The 17,177-nt window shown below is 34.9% G+C and overlaps 1 protein-coding gene across 1 annotated transcript in view; it reads right to left on the reverse strand.

Annotated features, from left to right (window-relative positions):
* Window positions 1-1,977: 1,977 nt before the first annotated feature.
* The window catches only part of ABCE1 (ATP binding cassette subfamily E member 1), a 33,119-nt gene continuing 17,919 nt past the window's right edge, over window positions 1,978-17,177 (reverse strand). The window contains exons 10-18 of the mRNA XM_059176141.1: window positions 14,408-14,529; window positions 11,364-11,585; window positions 10,121-10,180; window positions 9,959-10,017; window positions 8,400-8,510; window positions 8,181-8,323; window positions 7,934-8,056; window positions 6,391-6,502; window positions 1,978-4,211 (exon numbers count right to left, since the gene is read on the reverse strand). Coding sequence (XP_059032124.1) covers window positions 4,164-4,211; window positions 6,391-6,502; window positions 7,934-8,056; window positions 8,181-8,323; window positions 8,400-8,510; window positions 9,959-10,017; window positions 10,121-10,180; window positions 11,364-11,585; window positions 14,408-14,529 — 1,000 coding nt within the window. The 3' untranslated portion in view covers window positions 1,978-4,163. The remainder of the gene's footprint in view (window positions 4,212-6,390; window positions 6,503-7,933; window positions 8,057-8,180; window positions 8,324-8,399; window positions 8,511-9,958; window positions 10,018-10,120; window positions 10,181-11,363; window positions 11,586-14,407; window positions 14,530-17,177) is intronic.

Genomic DNA, 17,177 nt, shown 5'->3' on the forward strand with positions numbered 1-17,177 from the left:
AGCAAAAATTCTGTGTAGTAAGCTAATTTTTTTTTTTTTTAAATGAAGACTGGCTTTGGACTAACCACCTACTTATGGAGTAGAAAACAACTAGTACACCTAGGGATGTACATATTACTATGTAACTTCTTGCGTTATTTCTTGTGAATTCTGAATTAGAAGTCAGTAAAAGCATTTAAGTCCTTCGTAATTTTATAAGGCATATGTAATTGTTTGGTATATTCACATATTAGGGCCAAAAATGGAGACCAGAAACTGGAGGTACAGACTCTTAAAAGTGGCACAAGACTGCAGCCCGTGAAAAGGGATGGATGGACATGGTTGACAGTCTGATTAGCTGAGAACTGTGTAGGTCTGAGCGAGACTAGGGCACATGCAAGGTTGGAGGCTGGAACTAACACATTTGTATTAAAGCTAGGAGCATCCCACTAAATAGGGCAGTCAAAAGAGTGAAAAGTCCCTATACCTAAAAATCCCAAACACTGAGCATGTTACTCTGCAAGCTAAGATGCAAAGTGGCTCCCAGCTGGTGGTAATACACTTGGGTCACCTGGCAGAAGCTCATGTAGAACCTTTGGAGACAGACCTCAGCCTAGGAGGCAAGATTACGTGAACAGGAAACCAGTTTGACTTATGGTAGCCTAAATAAACAGATGCACTTCCCTCTCATGTAAGTCTGAAGGGAAGGGCAGTTGGCAATTAAGCAGTTTTTTTTTTTTTAAGATTTTATTTATTTATTTGACAGATCACAAGTAGGCAGAGAGAGAAAGGAGGGAGCAGGCTCCCTGTTGAGCAGAGAGCCCGATGTGGGACTCGATCCCAGGACCCCGAGACCATGACCTGAGCCGAAGGCAGCGGCCTAACCCACTGAGCCACCCAGGCACCCGGCAATTAAGCAGTTTTAATGCGAAGACTAGCAACCTTAGTTGCTTACTTTGAATTTACTAGCTAGATCTGGGTCAACATGGCCATGCCTAGCTGCAAGAGAGATTAGGAAAATACTGTCATGACTAGCTTAGCCCATTTATGATTCACCATCTGGGGCTGGGCACATGCGACCCAGTCAAACTGCAAGGAGGGAGGTGCTGGTGAGTAGGACACAGGGTGGGAAAGAAAACGGGAGTGTTTGGCACACCAAACCTCAGAACTTTCAGAGATAGAACCTCACTAGACATCAATTCACAGACCAAATTATAAACAATTACAGGTTAAGTGGTAGTTCAAAATACTAAAACAGGGGTGTGTGGGTGGCTCAGTCAGATAAACATCTGTCTTCAGCTCATGATCCCAGTCCTGGGATAGAGCCCTACATAGGGCCCTCTCTCTGCCCACCACCCCCTCTGCTTGCGCTGTCAAATCTTAAAACACTAAGACAACAGAATAAAAATTATAAGCTCCTGTATAACTATCTTGATAATTCTACCTGCTCCAGTAAGTGTGGTTTTTGCTTTCTCTGATCCCTACCATGAGTATGTAAAAACCTCAAATTTCTATCTTGAAGGCACAGAAAATTTCCAAGTGCCTGTAGTCATCCTTTTCTATTAATCTCCATGCCCATGCTGATTTTTGCCTCTGACCTTTCATTTATTCTGCCTTTACATTGCAAATTTATCATTTGTTGTTATAGGTACTATTTTTCCTGAGAGCTACCTACTCCTTCACTTAGCCCTTTATGGCTCTCCAATCCAGAAGTTTCTCTTCTGAACCCCTAGGTGTGCATCATATGCCAGACACTGGGTTGAGAGCTTGACATAAATGTATCTAAATGTTAATGGATACCAAAGAAACCATAGAACCAAATGAGTAGTTTATCCAATCTTCCTACTTTCTCTCTAGCAAATAGTTTCATTCTTTACACACAGGAGGCAAACTACATGCCGGATGCCAAAATAGCAGTTATAATAAGCAAGAGATTGGAGACTGGGCTTCAAGATGCTAGAATCTAAAATTATGTTAATATTGCCGTACGTACACTGGTTGAACATAGTACAGATTATCTCTTTATTGAAGATGTAAAAACATAAATGATCTCTAAACAGCTGATACATATAGCATCCAATTCAAAAGGTAATGGTTCTATGTGTAGATCTCAATTTCTTATCTGTTCTTTAACAAAGTTGTTATTCCCCAAAGGCTTATTGTCTTGAGTATCCTTTTGGTATTTTAATATTTTGTATATTTTCATATAAATGATGTGTTAGACTATTTAGAGATACTTATCAATTAGGACATACTGAGCATTCTTTCTAAATGTAATAGCTAACATCTGCACTGTTGGTGTATTTGAGATGGTATTACTGATTTTTATAGAAAACCTTTTTTGTTAGCACAACTGTAAATTCTTATTGTTATTTAAAAATTTAAATCCATATTTTAAAATTTTTCATTTACATGAACAATATCACAACTAATACATATTCTGTCATCAGCAGTTAAGTAGAGCTGTGTTCTTATCACAAGTGTTTTCTCTAGGACAGAATACGGAATCAGTAAGTAAAAACTTTTGTCTTATTTTATTCAATATACTTGAAATAATCATTCACAAATTTAACCTATCTTTAAAAATAGGCCCTACTTATTTTAGTATAATCCCACTTATGTACAAAAGAAACCCTTTACATATTCACACTTAGGTAAGTGCACAGAAAAAAACCATAAAAGGATATATATTATTAAATGCAAACACTGATAACCTTTGGGAGGGTAATGTGAGGAGAGATTGTAACTTTTTATTACATGTATTTCAGTAGGTTTGAGTTTTTCACACAAACATGTATTTATGGATTACTTCTAAAATTATTTTTTTAAAAGGCCTAATGGGGACCAGTTAAACCATATTTTCTGTTCACCGTCTGCATATTAACGCTTGTTTCAAGGAGCTCTAAAGTCTTCAGTAATTTCCAATTCTATTTTGCTTGCCCCATTTACTTAGTAAACTCTTTTCCTCACTTGTAGTATAAGTTAGTTCCAGTTCAGTGCATTAGAAGTGTAAATGAAAGTGGTGTCACACTACAACCCACTGTTCAAACTCAGGAACTCAAAAGATATGGGTAAGTTTTTAGAGCTCTTGCTACATATAGTATCCAAAATTGCCCCCCGCCCCCAATCAAATAGGTTTAGATCATGTCCTCTACATTCAAACATGGAGGTGAGTATATTTGGTACCAAGAGGTACTTTACATTGCTATCTGGGGACTTGTTTGCATTAATGTTGCCTGTAGGAAAGTGGCTTACTCTCCTTGGCTGCCCATTAGAAATCTGTGGAAGTTTAAAATTACATAGATGCTTAGGGCATCAACTCTAAAGATTTTGAGCCTATACTTTTTAAAGGAAGCAAATATTCTTTAAAATCCTTTTCCTAAATCTTGATCAGTGATTGTACAATTGTGTAAAGAATGTTACTTTGAGAATTATAGAATATAGAATTTTATGGAATACTAAAACTGAGTAATTCATAGTAAAGTTAGGGTTTTTTCTGGTGGAGGGGGGGAAGGGTGTTGAAATGACTTTTGATATTCAAAAGATATTCAAAAGCACCAAAAACACTGTAAACAATGCTTAAGTTGGGAACATGGCCATTTTCCAAACAGTGGTGTTTTATAGTAGTAGATCCTCTTCCTTTGAAAGTCTCAACACCCTGAAAACCTAGTGCAAAGACTGAAAACAAATAACAAATATAATCCTGATGTTTATTTATCAAATTTCTTTAGTGGAATCTTCGACCGGCTTTTAAAATAAGGGCAGTTTCATTATAGAGGAATATTTGGCAAACACTAAGTATAGAAAGCTTTTTCAAGATTTTTAAAAGGGGGTAACACTGGTCAGCATTTGGTACATGAATTTGATAACACCTACTGAAAATCTTCCCATACATCATGAAAACTTGGGAGGTAATTTGTGTAGCTTGAAATGTCTTCATTTTAGAATGTTATACATAAAAAGGGCCTTATCAAGAACAGAAAAATGCATTTTCTGTGTTCAGACTGTAATTTACAACACAACTGGCTTTTGATGTTACATTAAGTAAATTATACTTCAAGCTCCAGAGTATGTGGGGCATAAAACCTGATTAAAGTTTTATATGACAAAAATCCCAATAAATGTTTCCTTTAAGAAATGGCTTTTCAATATTCTGATTCGGCTTTTCAATATTCTGATTCAGTCTAGTCATCCAAGAAAAAGTAGTTTCCACTCTTCTTTTGTTCTACATCCTAAAAAATAGAGAACAACAAAATCAACACCATTCTCCTGTATGCTGAGGGTAGACGTTCACCCACAGTATTGGTTAGTAGTGTTTACAACAGCACCTCTACAACCACCTCTGCACTCACTGTCTGCATCTGGATATTCCTGGATCCACTAAATCAAAGACAAAACTAGGACCTCTGTTACTTATCCTTACCACCAGAAAACTTCCCTTAGTCCACCTCAAGCAAAGCCCCTTTATATAAAATGCCTTACTTATGTAATATTTTGCTATATAAAATACTATTTTCAGCTAAACTATTAAATTCCATTTTCATCATTTTGACTTTATTTACTTATTTTTTAAAGATTTTATTTGACAGAGATCACAAATAGGCAGAGAGGCAGGCAGAGAGAGGAGGAAGCAGGCTCCCCACTGAGCAGAGAGCCCGACTCGGGGCTTAATCCCAGGACCCCGGGATCATGAACTGACCCGAAGGTCAGAGGCTTTAACCCACTGAGCCACCCAGGCGCCCCTCATCATTTTGACTTTAACAAGCCTCTTGTCCAGAAGGTTAACACTGTCAGTTTGAGAACTATTACACCAAGTGCATATAAAAGTATTTTTTCCCAGTACTGTTCATAGTCTGGCCAGTAATGATCCATCTACCTATCTGCCTAGAGTTTCCTATTTAGGATCAAGTTATGACGACTAAGATGAGTGGGCACAGAGAAATGATGACTAGGTATATCTGGGGCCAGAACCATGGGTTTCTACACAAGAAAAAGACAAATATAACATTTTAACACTTTGGAAGGAATTCTTAGGAAAATTAAGCTGTGCATAAGTGTTGTAGAATTTAATTCCTCTTTTCTACTTAATACGATTTTTAAAACAAAACTTTTCAAGTCAGAACTTGTAACTTCATTATCCTGACCAGACAGTAAAACAATTTTTAAACAAAATACACAGCAAAGTCTAAAGACATCAATACACTGTGTCAGCCTTTTAAGAATACATGATGTGGGGCACCTGGGTGGCTCTGCGGGTTAAAGCCTTTGCCTTCGGCTCAGGTCATGATCTCAGTGTCCTGGGATGGAGCCCTGAATCAGGCTCTCTGCTCAGCAGGGAGCCTGCTTCCCCCTCTCTCTCTGCCGGCCTCTCTGCCTACTTATGATCTCTGTCAAGTAAATAAATAAAATTAAAAAAAAAAAAAATACATGATGTATACTGATTGACCTGGTCTCTGCTTTCTCTAAGGTTATAGTTTACTAGCAAAGCTAGAGTACAAGTATGAAAATAATAAAATCTAGTAAATGCTAGTATTAAGGACAAGAGCTAGAGGGCCATGAAACATAAGCATTTTACATAGGCACCACAGGAGACAAAAATACAGAAATTTTTTTTATAGTTAATTCACTTTTTTTTCCTGAGTGGCCAACAAATTACTGCTTTCTTAAAAAACTATTGCACACACTCCATTAATTGTAGGGGGCATAATAATTTTATATACAACAAAGAAAGGAAAATATTGCCAATTAAACTGACAAAATGTTTTTCCATTGTGTAGAAGTTTATGCTCATTGAAAGAGCGTATTTGGATTTGTAAAATATTTTAATCAGGTGTTGGCTGCTCTGTGTGCAATAGAAGAAAAACAGATAAGAGAAAGTGGTCATGGTTTTCTGTAAAAACTTCCTGGTTATTTTTATTTATTTATTTTTTTAAAAAAGATTTTATTTATTTATTTGACAGAGAGAGATCACAAGTAGGCAGAGAGGCAGGCAGAGAGAGAGAGAGAGGAGGAAACAGGCTCCCTGCTGAGCAGAGAGCCCGATGCAGGACTCCATCCCAGGACCCTGAGATCATGACCTGAGCCGAAGGCAGCGGCTTAACCCACTGAGCCACCCAGGCGCCCTTTCTGAAGATATTTAAAATGGCAATTAAACTCAACACAGGCAGTACAGTAGTGGGGGTACAGCTCCAAGATAACATCAACAGGTCGGAGTTTGTGTAGCAAAAGCAACTGCATCATTATTGCCTACCAGATTGAAGGATACCATCAGATATTCAGGTGAAAAATATGAATCTTAGAATTAACGAAGTGACAATTTTTTTTTTAATGAAACAGCTTTCCAATATGAAACATTCCTTCCGATTATTTATTGTAAGAAATTATCCATGATTTAAGAGTTTTCCTACCTACCTTAATTGAATTGAGTTTGTTTATTCTTGGCCTATAGTTGTTTGGATCTCTTCTGAATGTAATTTCAAGCTGAGACAAAAATTTATTCATGCCAGCCAAAAGGGTTTGAGGACTAGAGGAAAAATAAGACATCAATTGTGATTAAAATTAATCCCACAAATTTCACTACATTTTGGGATGAAGAGCAGCATGGTTCCCTCATAGTTCCCCAATCATAAGTTCTCTATGTAATAGTATAATCATAGCATATTTTAAATTCTATGCTCAGAAGGGTCTTTGCTTGGACTGTTTAGTTTATTTGGCTATATTTGTGTGTAAAACAAACCCAGTTTAAACTATGTTTCTGATCTGGAAAAAGAAACATTTAAGAAATACTACTTTAGAAAAACAAAACTACTGTAGAAAAACAGTAGATTTTTTAGGATTTAAGATTAATTAGGAGATTACAGAATTTCCAATCTGACATTTTCAGGGGAGTAGAGAATCTAACAGAAAAGGTAATATGAACATCAGAAATTGGGCACTGGAGGGAATTTGTACAGCACAAAGGATTATACTTTGTAACTCCTTTTTCAATTTCTATGCTTTATTCATTTTTTTTACCCAAACTAATTCTTAAATCATACTAAACTGCATCATACTTGTGGAACATTTTAAACGTTTTTGTAAATATAAAGGATTGTTGTTTGAATTCAATAAGCTTTCTATAGTCTATGAAACTTCCCTCTCAAAGAAATATGTTAATTCTCAATTGGTAAAAACTTTTAAATGAAAACAAAGGAATTTGGGGAAGTTAAGTTCTTTAATTTTTTGGATGAATTATTCAAATAGCAACTCCATTCCTCCCTCTTTAATATCAGAAACATGTTGCAATCACATGAAATTGCTACTTTCATAGGAAAAAGATGGGGGCATATCAGTAATTCCGTATGTTTCAAACTAACATAAGGTTGTAGTATTAAAAAGTATAAAAAAATTCTCATTACACTGATTTGAATGTTAGACTTCTCTATATGACAAATGCTCTCATTTAAGCCAATAAAGAAAAAGAAAAAAGGGGAAATGGTAAAATCATTCATTTTGTCTCTGTTGTAGATCAGTACCAGATATTTGGGATCCACTGTGAGCATTACCACCAGCAGCGTAAGTTGGGCAAATCAAGTAACCTATGAGCATCCTGTTTTCCTTATCTGCTGTATAGCACATCAATGGTTTTCAGGGAATCAAAATCCTAATCTGTTTTGAAAATCCAAATAATGAAGTAGACAGAAATTAACTTGCAGGAAAAAGTGAGCAGCCCAGAGCTCTGCATGCTTATCTCCCTGGGTCAGGAGTTCTAAGGTCTGAACACTAGTTTTTCCAGTCCCAACCAGTATATATTCAACATGAATAATCATGCAAGTCACAATCATTCCTAGAATTACTGGCTACCTCTTTAAAAATTAAAATGGTATGGTAAGTGTTTATAAGCTTAAAGGAAAATTTTGAGTAATAACTTTAAGAGCTTACAAATAGGATTGAATGTTTCAGAAAATAATTTTACCTGTTTGCGACTGTGTTCTTAGATGGAATGCCATCAAAAACGATGACTCGATCTGCTAGATAGGTTGCCATAATGAAGTCATGTTCTACAACAAAGGCTGTCTTCTTAGCATGGAGTATGAAACTAAAATACATGAATTTGAAAATGTTTCCAGTTTTCTGTTACCAACTATTCAAATGCTGTAGTAAGCACTGTTGTATGCCAGTGCACATAATTAAAACTAATACTCTTACTGGCAGGACATTACCGTTTGACAACTCGAGCTGCCATCAATCTTTGCTCAGAATCCAAATACGCAGATGGTTCATCAATTAAATAGACATCAGCAGGCTTGCCCAGACAAAGTGCCAATGCCACTCGCTGCAGTTCACCACCAGATAACGTCTGCACCTATTTGGAGAAGAAGTTTAGCAAACTATGTAGAGACATACAAAGTTTAAAATACAATAAAAATCAGAGTATGTACTTCTTGATCGATGATGTTTTCAATCTGCAGAGGCTTCATCACATCGGTCACGAATTGTGGATGAGTGTAAGCATCTCTTATCTTCTCATGTAGCAACTGTCGAACACTTCCCTGTTTTTAGTGAGAAAAGTATTGAACTTTTATTTCAGTACAGAACTCCTCTGATGATCAATCTAAGCTCCAGAGCCAAAAAAATATATCAATTTGCCACCCACAGATATATTTTTATGCTTATTCATCATCTATAGCATGTTCTGAAATTTTTATGTTAAAAACCCATCATGTCCAATAATTTAAAAAAGCATCTTAAAATCTGAAAGTAGAAAATGATGACTGTTTCAAGAAAGATTATCATTTGAGAATAGGAATAATTCTCAAGGTCAGCATGGGTATCAAGTACCCTCTGGCAATCAGAAAGATAACACAAAATGCCTAACATGATGGGGATGAATCTTAAGATGTCCTGTGCTTGTTGTTTTAGAAGAGGGCTGAGTCTGAGAACTTAGAAGCTAAGCTTATACAAAGTATCAAAAATAAAATTCTTATTGTAAGCTATCTCAAATAGGCCTGACAAAGTGGTACTGAGTACAAGTACCATAGTTCCAATTTCATGGATATACCACACTGTTTACCCATTCATCAGTTAATAGACATTGAGATGGTTTTCCACTTTCTGACTATTACGAATAATGCATTTGTGTGCAAATTTTTGTGTTGAGAAAGGTCTTCATTTCTCCTGGGTATGTGTAATTAGGAGTGGAAATGCTGGTTCATATGTAACTCTATGCTAATCATATGAGGAACTGTCAAGTTTTTTTTAAAGTGGCTCTTATACCATAACATCTTGCATTCCCATCAGCAATGCATGAGGTTTCAGTTTATCCATACTTTTACCAATACTTATTACTGTCTTTTTAAGTCATCCTAGGGGGTATGTAGTATCTCACTGTAGTTTTACTTGCACTTTCCTAATAACTGATGGTGCTGAGCATCTTTACATGCTTATTTGGACATTTGTACATTTTCTTTGAAAAAAATGACTATTCATTTTTTGATCCAATTTTAAACTGAGTTCTAACAGTTCTTTATATATTCTGGATTTAAGTACCTTATTATTCAATAATTTGCAAGAGTATTCTCTTATCTTGTAGGTGGCCTTTTAGTTTTTTGCTCATGTTATATGCAGCATAAAACACATATTAAATGTCAGGTTTTTTGTCTGTTTGTTTTTTTCTTAAGTAAGCTCTACACCCAACAAGAGGCTTGAAATCATGGCCTCAAGATAAAGACTAACATGTTCTACTGACTGAGCCAGCCAGATGCCCCCACATTAGTAGGTTTTTATTTTGGAAAAAGATGTCAAAGAGTTTTAGAAGCATTTCCTAACACTGGAATCAAGGACTGACATCTTGATGCTACTCTTTAGCCACTTTTGGTAAAACTATACAGAAAATCTAAAAAATTTTGATACAGTGAAAGATTAAAACTCTGTGTGTGTGTGTGTGTGTGTGTATGTATAAACTTTCCTTTAATAATCAAATAACAGAATTGTTACTCACAGTTGATTTGGGACTGATTTTCTGTGGCTTATAACTGACATTTAGAACCGGCACTTCTCCTGTAAAATAATGCAAATAAAGAAGACACTAAGAATTACCCATATCTTCAAAGTTTCCGATGTGTATGACAGAGTAAAAACAGTCAACAATATACAACAGTACCTCCTTCATCAGGCTTAAGTCTTCCAGCAAGCATTCTGATAAATGTTGTTTTACCAGTACCTGCCAACACAACATACAACAAATAGACTTGAAAAATGGTTCCCATTTATAGTAAGTCACTATGTACACTCTTGGGTTTTAATAAGAAATTAGTTTTAAAGATATATAATAACATTACCAAATTCTGAAGGTTATACAGAAAAATACTCAAAACTTTCACGAATCACTTTGAATGTATCAACTGAAACTAAATGGGAAGATATAATAGACTAATAAATCTTATTAATAACCATTTTAATAAATGGTAGATCTATGAAATACAAGTCTTGGGTTAGTTTTTGAAATAATTCTTTAACTAAAATACCAACACACTTTATTGTTAAGGGGTATAGTATTGTTATGATTGAGTTATCCTTTTAAGTCCGTTATATGAAATACTTAGTCAAATGCAAGCCAGTTCAAATTTCCTCCATCAGTTAATGACTGATACATTGCAAAATCCTCCCAGGGAATTTCTAGAGATTTACAAGCTCTAAGTATACAATTAAAATCTTGTGGGTTTTTTTTTTTTTAAACTCCTTCGAATCTTGAAAGCAATACAAGACTTTTTGTACTCAAATTCAACTCACAGCTCTATTTATGACAGCAATGTAATACTGAGAATTTAGGTCATAAAACTATTTACAAAGATGAGCCTGAATTTAAAATGAGAGCTCAAATGGAGAAATGTCAAGAAAAAACTAGATTGTTTTTGGATTATCTATTTTGTCCTATCAATTTATACAGAGAAAAACTAGCTTGGTAAAAAAAAAAATCTTATTTTCACCACAGGTTATGAAACAAAATACGTAAAATATAAACTTGATTGAATGACAATATTAAATCGTACAAAATCACAAAATGTGAACTACACTGAAAAATGTATGGGTTGAGCGTAGATCCCAGACCTACAATTGAGTCAGTTTTTCATGAAGTAGCTAAAACTAAGTTACTGGATAAACAGAATAGACTTTCTTTCCTTTTTTTTACTTCTTTTAAAGATTTTATTTATTTGATAGAGATCATAAGCAGGCAGACAGAGAGAGGGAAGCAGGCTCCCTGCTGAGCAGAGAGCCTGATGCAGGGTTCAATTCCAGGACCCCGAGATCACGACCCAAGCCAAAGGCAGAGGCTTAACCCACTGAACCCCCCCAGGCTCCCCACAGAACAGACTTTCAAATAAAGTGAGTTAAGAAAAACTTACCATTTTCCCCCAACATCACCATGATTTCAGAATCTGTAAACTCTCCGGCTACAATTGCTAGCTCAAACTCTCCCATCTTTTTCTTCATTCCAGGATATTTATACATACACATCTTTTTAACTTCTTCTTCATTTGCTGTCTCGGCCACTTTAAAAACAAGTGATGCATCTCTGAATCTCAAGTTTTCTGTCGGAACGTAGCCATCCAAAAAAATGTTTATGCCTGTTGGAGTCAATGACAACAGATTAGTAAAGATTAGTAAAGATCAAGTAAAGACTAGTTTTTCTCCACAGCAAGAAATTATCACATAAAAGCAAAACCCTAGGTTCTCTTGGGAGCAATCTAAGCACAGATTTCAAAATTTTGTGGATTTGTGGTAACATGCAGTGATACCATGGTGTTTTATGTATCTAATGCAAGTTGAAATAACCTATGCATATATATTTGTCTATATACACAAAGCATATCTCTTATGATGTGACTTATGTAAGGTTTTTTTTTCCATTAGGTTTTATGCAAAAGAATATGGTGGCATTTCTGCTGTATTTTTAAATCACAACTTCTAATTTCTCTGAAAAAAAAAAAAAAAAGACAGTTAAAAATGGAATATTTTCAGATATAAAATGATATAATTTGGGGAATAATTCTTTAAATAAAGTTATGAGTATGCATTTTCACATGAGATCTAGATACCACAAACAGAAGTTATAATATATACTGCATTTTTTCAAATTAATTTTGCAGGTTTGTAATATATTTACAAGCTTCATTTAACGAACAGACTTCATTTAACCTTTTTTTTTGGCTTCACTGTACAAAAATAAACACTTTTTTTTCCTAAAGCTTTTATTTATTTATTTGACAAAGAGATCACAAGTAGGCAGAGAGAGAGAGGGGGGAGCAGGCTCCCTGCTGATCCCAGGGCCCTGAGATCATGACCTGAGCCAAAGGCAGAAGCTCAACCCACTGAGCCACCTAGGCACCCCAACACTATTATTTAAACATCTTTTAGTAAAAGAAAGAAAACATACTATACATGAGGATCCCTCCAAACTGTTAAGATCCACAACGGCAGACACAGAAATGTAAAAGTGGGTTATTTGGGAAAATGAAAAGATCTGTTTTCACTGTTTCCTATATTTAAGATAATAAGAGAAAGACAGTAGCTCAAGCCTGGAAGATCTTGAAAGAAAGCCTAAGGCGGTTACTCATATCCTCTAGAATTGAGAGCCATTATCAGGGGGGTCTACAGCCTCAGCCTAGAACACAGGTATTCCAGTATTTGCTGAAAGAACGAATGAAAGATCTTGCCAAAAGTCAGAGTGGTTTTTTTTTTATCTTAAAACTAAAGATTATAAATGTGAGGATAAAAAAATTAAAACCAAAAATTAAATAGGAATATAAATTTGAAGGAAATCTTAGTGGCCACTTAATCCAGATACTTAATTTATCAGATAAGGGAACAGAGGCTCAGAAAAGTGTGACTGTGCAAAAAAACATCAACAAACCAGCCTTTCCATTTCCACTGCAATGTCTATCTTGTCAATTTAAGACAGTTCAAGCTATAACTGCCTTTACAGTTATACAGTTCAGAGAAAGCTTTTACACACATATATATGGCATCAATTTCAGTATTCACAGAAAGCAGAAAATAAGTTCTAAATTTACTTGGATTGTTTTAACAGATGGGGAACTTCAAAAACTTCACCAGAAACCATTTCCTAAAATGGTATAGCTTTTAGACATGGCATTTATAACCAGAATTGTGAAGAGTGAATGCCACCTGCTTATGTCATTATCAACACAATTCTAGACCTACTCCATGGTGTAGAGTCGGTACTCAATAAGTACTTGCTAAATTGAGCAGAATAAAAAATTAATAACTTTTTAATATCAGTTGTGAGATTGCCCAGTTTTCTTTCCAGTAGTCTGTCTTAAGAGACAGACTACTGGAAAGAAAACTGGGCAATCTCACAACTTTTTCCTTAACATATGCATATATTTATATCAAATGTACACATAGATAAGTGACAGCAATTCCTTCATCTTATCTTAATCTAAAAACTTTATGTACTTTTTATAAACTAAAAAGCTACCACTACCTTTTTATGCAAAGTGCATGTTATAATATAAATTCCTTTTTTCCAAAGTTTCTTAGGTATCTCAAAAGTTATCTCTTTGAAGAGATCACTTTAAAAAAAAAAAGAGCCTGCTCAACCTAAAGACTACATGAGTAATTCCTCTTGTAAAATATGGTATTTTTTCGAAGTATGACATAGGTAGTCCATTTGGGTGTTCCTAATTATTCTAGACTGACAGCTGAAGGCACACCTAAGAAAGATGAAATATAAAGTAAAAGAGGAAGAAGAAATCAGTGGAAGGAAATGGCAAAGAAATTAAAAGGAAAAAGGCATACTAGGTAGAGAATGCACTGACATTTGTTTCAGGGGATACTGAGTAGTAGGTTAGTTTTTACTTTTGCCTAACTTGATTAGGTAGAGAAGAGATATGGAAAAGAGAGGCCAGACAGTCCCTCTTTCTTGAAAGTAGAAAGAATAAATAAAACTATACTTACGAAGCTATTTTACTATCTTATTTTAAGAATACTTACTAAACTACCTTATTAGGCCTTTTACAAACTTAAGATACAGATTACAGATAAATTTGAAACATGAAAACAAGATGAGCACTAAATAAATTTTAAGAGTTTCACTACTGGTATCGGGCTTTTGAAGATAAAGATGACAAATACCACAATGAAGCTGTAGAAGCCAAAATATAATAACTTTTAAGACTGCAAAGAGTGAAACTGAGAAAACATTTCTACCCCCTGACAGAAAATTCTCCAAAATGAAATGTTGTGAATAATAACTAATGGCTACAACCTCATATATATACATTCTGTTGAGTGATTAAATTCCATTAAGACTGAAGTCTGGGATAAATATTAGAGTAACATATAACTACTTAATATCAACAATAATACATTTTCTAAGCATTAGAGTTAAAGAATACAGCATTGTGGAAATAGTTTTTCAAGTTACCTTCTCTTACACTAAAAGGCATAGTGACAACACCATAAGCACTTGGTACGCCATATAAACAGCAGATGAAGTCAGAGAGATAGTCTAATACACTTAGATCATGCTCCACCACAATGATATATCTGCAAATCAATATAGATTTTTATTTTTAAATGTAACATAACATGTAATGAAATTAAAATTATATTTAATTACATTTAAATTCTTAGAACAGTATAAATGTCAGGAAAACAGACATGTTAAAAAAAAATTAAATGCAGAGACCATATTAAGTAAAGCCTTAAAACATTTTCTTTAAAATAAGACTCATTATCAGTCTTCTGTTTTAAATTATTTTCCTAAACTAAAAGGAAGGGGAAAAAAAATAATAGGAAACAATTTATGGATACATGAAATAAATGTGTTTCGCCAATAAAGAACACATTTTTAAATAAACTTTAGCAAGCCGAAACAATTACAATAGACTTAAATCTGATGTAGCCTAAACTCTTGACTATGCTATTCGTCTTACCGATTAAGCCCTTCTAGTTGTCCTGTCCCACATGCTAGCTGCATTAGGAGATGCAGAGAACAGGATGACAGAAAGCTTAACTGGAGAATTTTCAAATTAGTTGGGAAAAACAAGGGATAGACACAAAACATTACCAAAAAAAGTATACACCCAAGCATATTCTCTAGATACAAAGTCTAGTGAAGGTCGGAAAGGAAAAAGGTGTATACTGCAGGCCTATGTAAGTGGGATGCGATAGGATGTGACTTTTGAACTGCTAGTGTACAAACTATCAGGCAAATAAAAGTCATGACACTTTTATGCAGCATTTTATTCCTATTTGAGTTAGTTTAAAATGTTAAAAAAGCAATGTCCTACATACATCTCAAATTCCAACTTGTTTCCTACACAAGTAAAAATTTTCCACATTTGCATTAATTGAGTCATTACTCCTGTTTTTTAAAAAAAGCACTAATTTTATTCCCAATGATAAACTGTTTAAATTCTCAAGTCTGTCAACTCTTTCTCAACAATGTCTCATGTATTATGTATTCATTTTGTTCCTTTCTTTTTCTGCCTAAACCCTTGCTCAGGCTCTCAAATCAATATTGCTATAGACTTTTAACAAACCTCATTTTTTTCAGGTTCCCAGATATGGCTCTCAGTTGCAAATAAAACAAATTAACATACTAAGACTTTCTTTCAAGAGTTTCCAAAACTTCAGGTACTACTTCTTAGTATTAGGCACACTAAAAAATGGATCTTTGTTTACGGAATAATCTACTTTTCCATTTCTGTGTGTCTAAGGACTGTTTCTTATCGTAAATGGTCTTCTGTTTAAATCTTCACCTGCTGAAATCTTACTCAACCCTGTAAGGTCCATCACAATTCTACCTACTGTATAACCTCCTAATATGCAAATGAGCTTTCCGCAACTCTTGAAACTTTCTCACTCTGAACTGTTATTTGGATTTTACTATTTTTGAGTATTTCTACAACTTGTTCCTAAATTTTATGAAGTGAGACTACATAGTATATTTTAGTACCTCTATGATTTTTAGTCTTGTGATATGTACCAAAGTGATGTTTAATAAAGTTACTGAATGACGAAGAACTTGGATTTATGCTAAATTGGCAATGGGGGAAAATGTTCAGTTCTTTTTTTTTTTTTTTTTAAGATTTTATGTATTTATTTGTCAGAAAAAGAGAGGGAGAGCGAGCGAGAAAGAGCGTGAGAGTGCATAAGCAGGCAGAGGGGCAGGCAGAGGAGGAGAGAAGCAGGCTTCCTGCTGGGCAAGGAGCCCGATGAGGGACTTGATCCTGGTACCCTGGGATCATGACCTGAGCCAAAGGCAGCGGCTTAACCAACTGAGCCACCCAGGCATCCCAAATGTTCAGTTCTTAAATAGAATTGTCCAGTAGAACTTCCTATGGTTATGAAATGTTCTAGTGTTGTTTGACTGAGGGAATGAATTTTTAATTTCAATTAAAATTAAAATGGCAACATATGGCTAGAAGATGCAGCATAGGTGTAGAATAAGAGAATAAGAAAAAAGCATCATTTTAGATTAATATGGCAAGAAGAAAGAACCACAGACTTTTTAAAGGAAGCTATCATAGCAATTTAGGTATCAGGTGGTAAAAAGAATGAAAAAAAATGGACAAATTTAATTATGAAAAGAAAATATTAAAAGGAAATGTCTTCGGGGCGCTGGGTGGCTCAGTTGGTTAAGCGTCAGCCTTCAGCTCATGTCATGATCCCAGGGTCCTGGGACCGAGCCTGGCAGCTGACTCCCAGCTCAGCGGAGAGTCTACTTCCTTTCCCACTCCCCACTCGCCCTGCTTGTACTCTCTTTCTCTCTGTCAAATAAATAGGTAAGTAAAAATCAAAAAAAAAAAAAAAAAAAAAAAGGAAAGAAATCGTTCCTACCACACTGGTAAGAAGCATCAATAAAAAGGGCAAATCACACAAGTGAGCCAATACTCACCCTAGTTTGGTATCTTTGTTGGCAATGTTGGCAATGTTCCGTTATTTGGAATAACTGTCTACATTTTACCATTAAAATTTCACAACTCAGTTTAAGGCAGCGTAGTATTGTATAGAGGCTTTTAATTTGCATTGAAAAGAAAAAAACTAGGTCAAAGCTTCTGATATCGCTACCTTTAAGTGGAACTTACAGAGAGGTCCAAAATGTAAAAAAGATTTAAGTGAGCCACTCCATTTTCTGAGGGTTTGGAAAGAAAACAAATCTGCAGCATAGAGAATCTAAGCTGTGAAAT

The sequence above is a fragment of the Mustela lutreola genome, chromosome 1 (genome assembly GCF_030435805.1).
Source record: "Mustela lutreola isolate mMusLut2 chromosome 1, mMusLut2.pri, whole genome shotgun sequence".
NCBI classification, from domain to species: Eukaryota; Metazoa; Chordata; class Mammalia; order Carnivora; family Mustelidae; genus Mustela; species Mustela lutreola.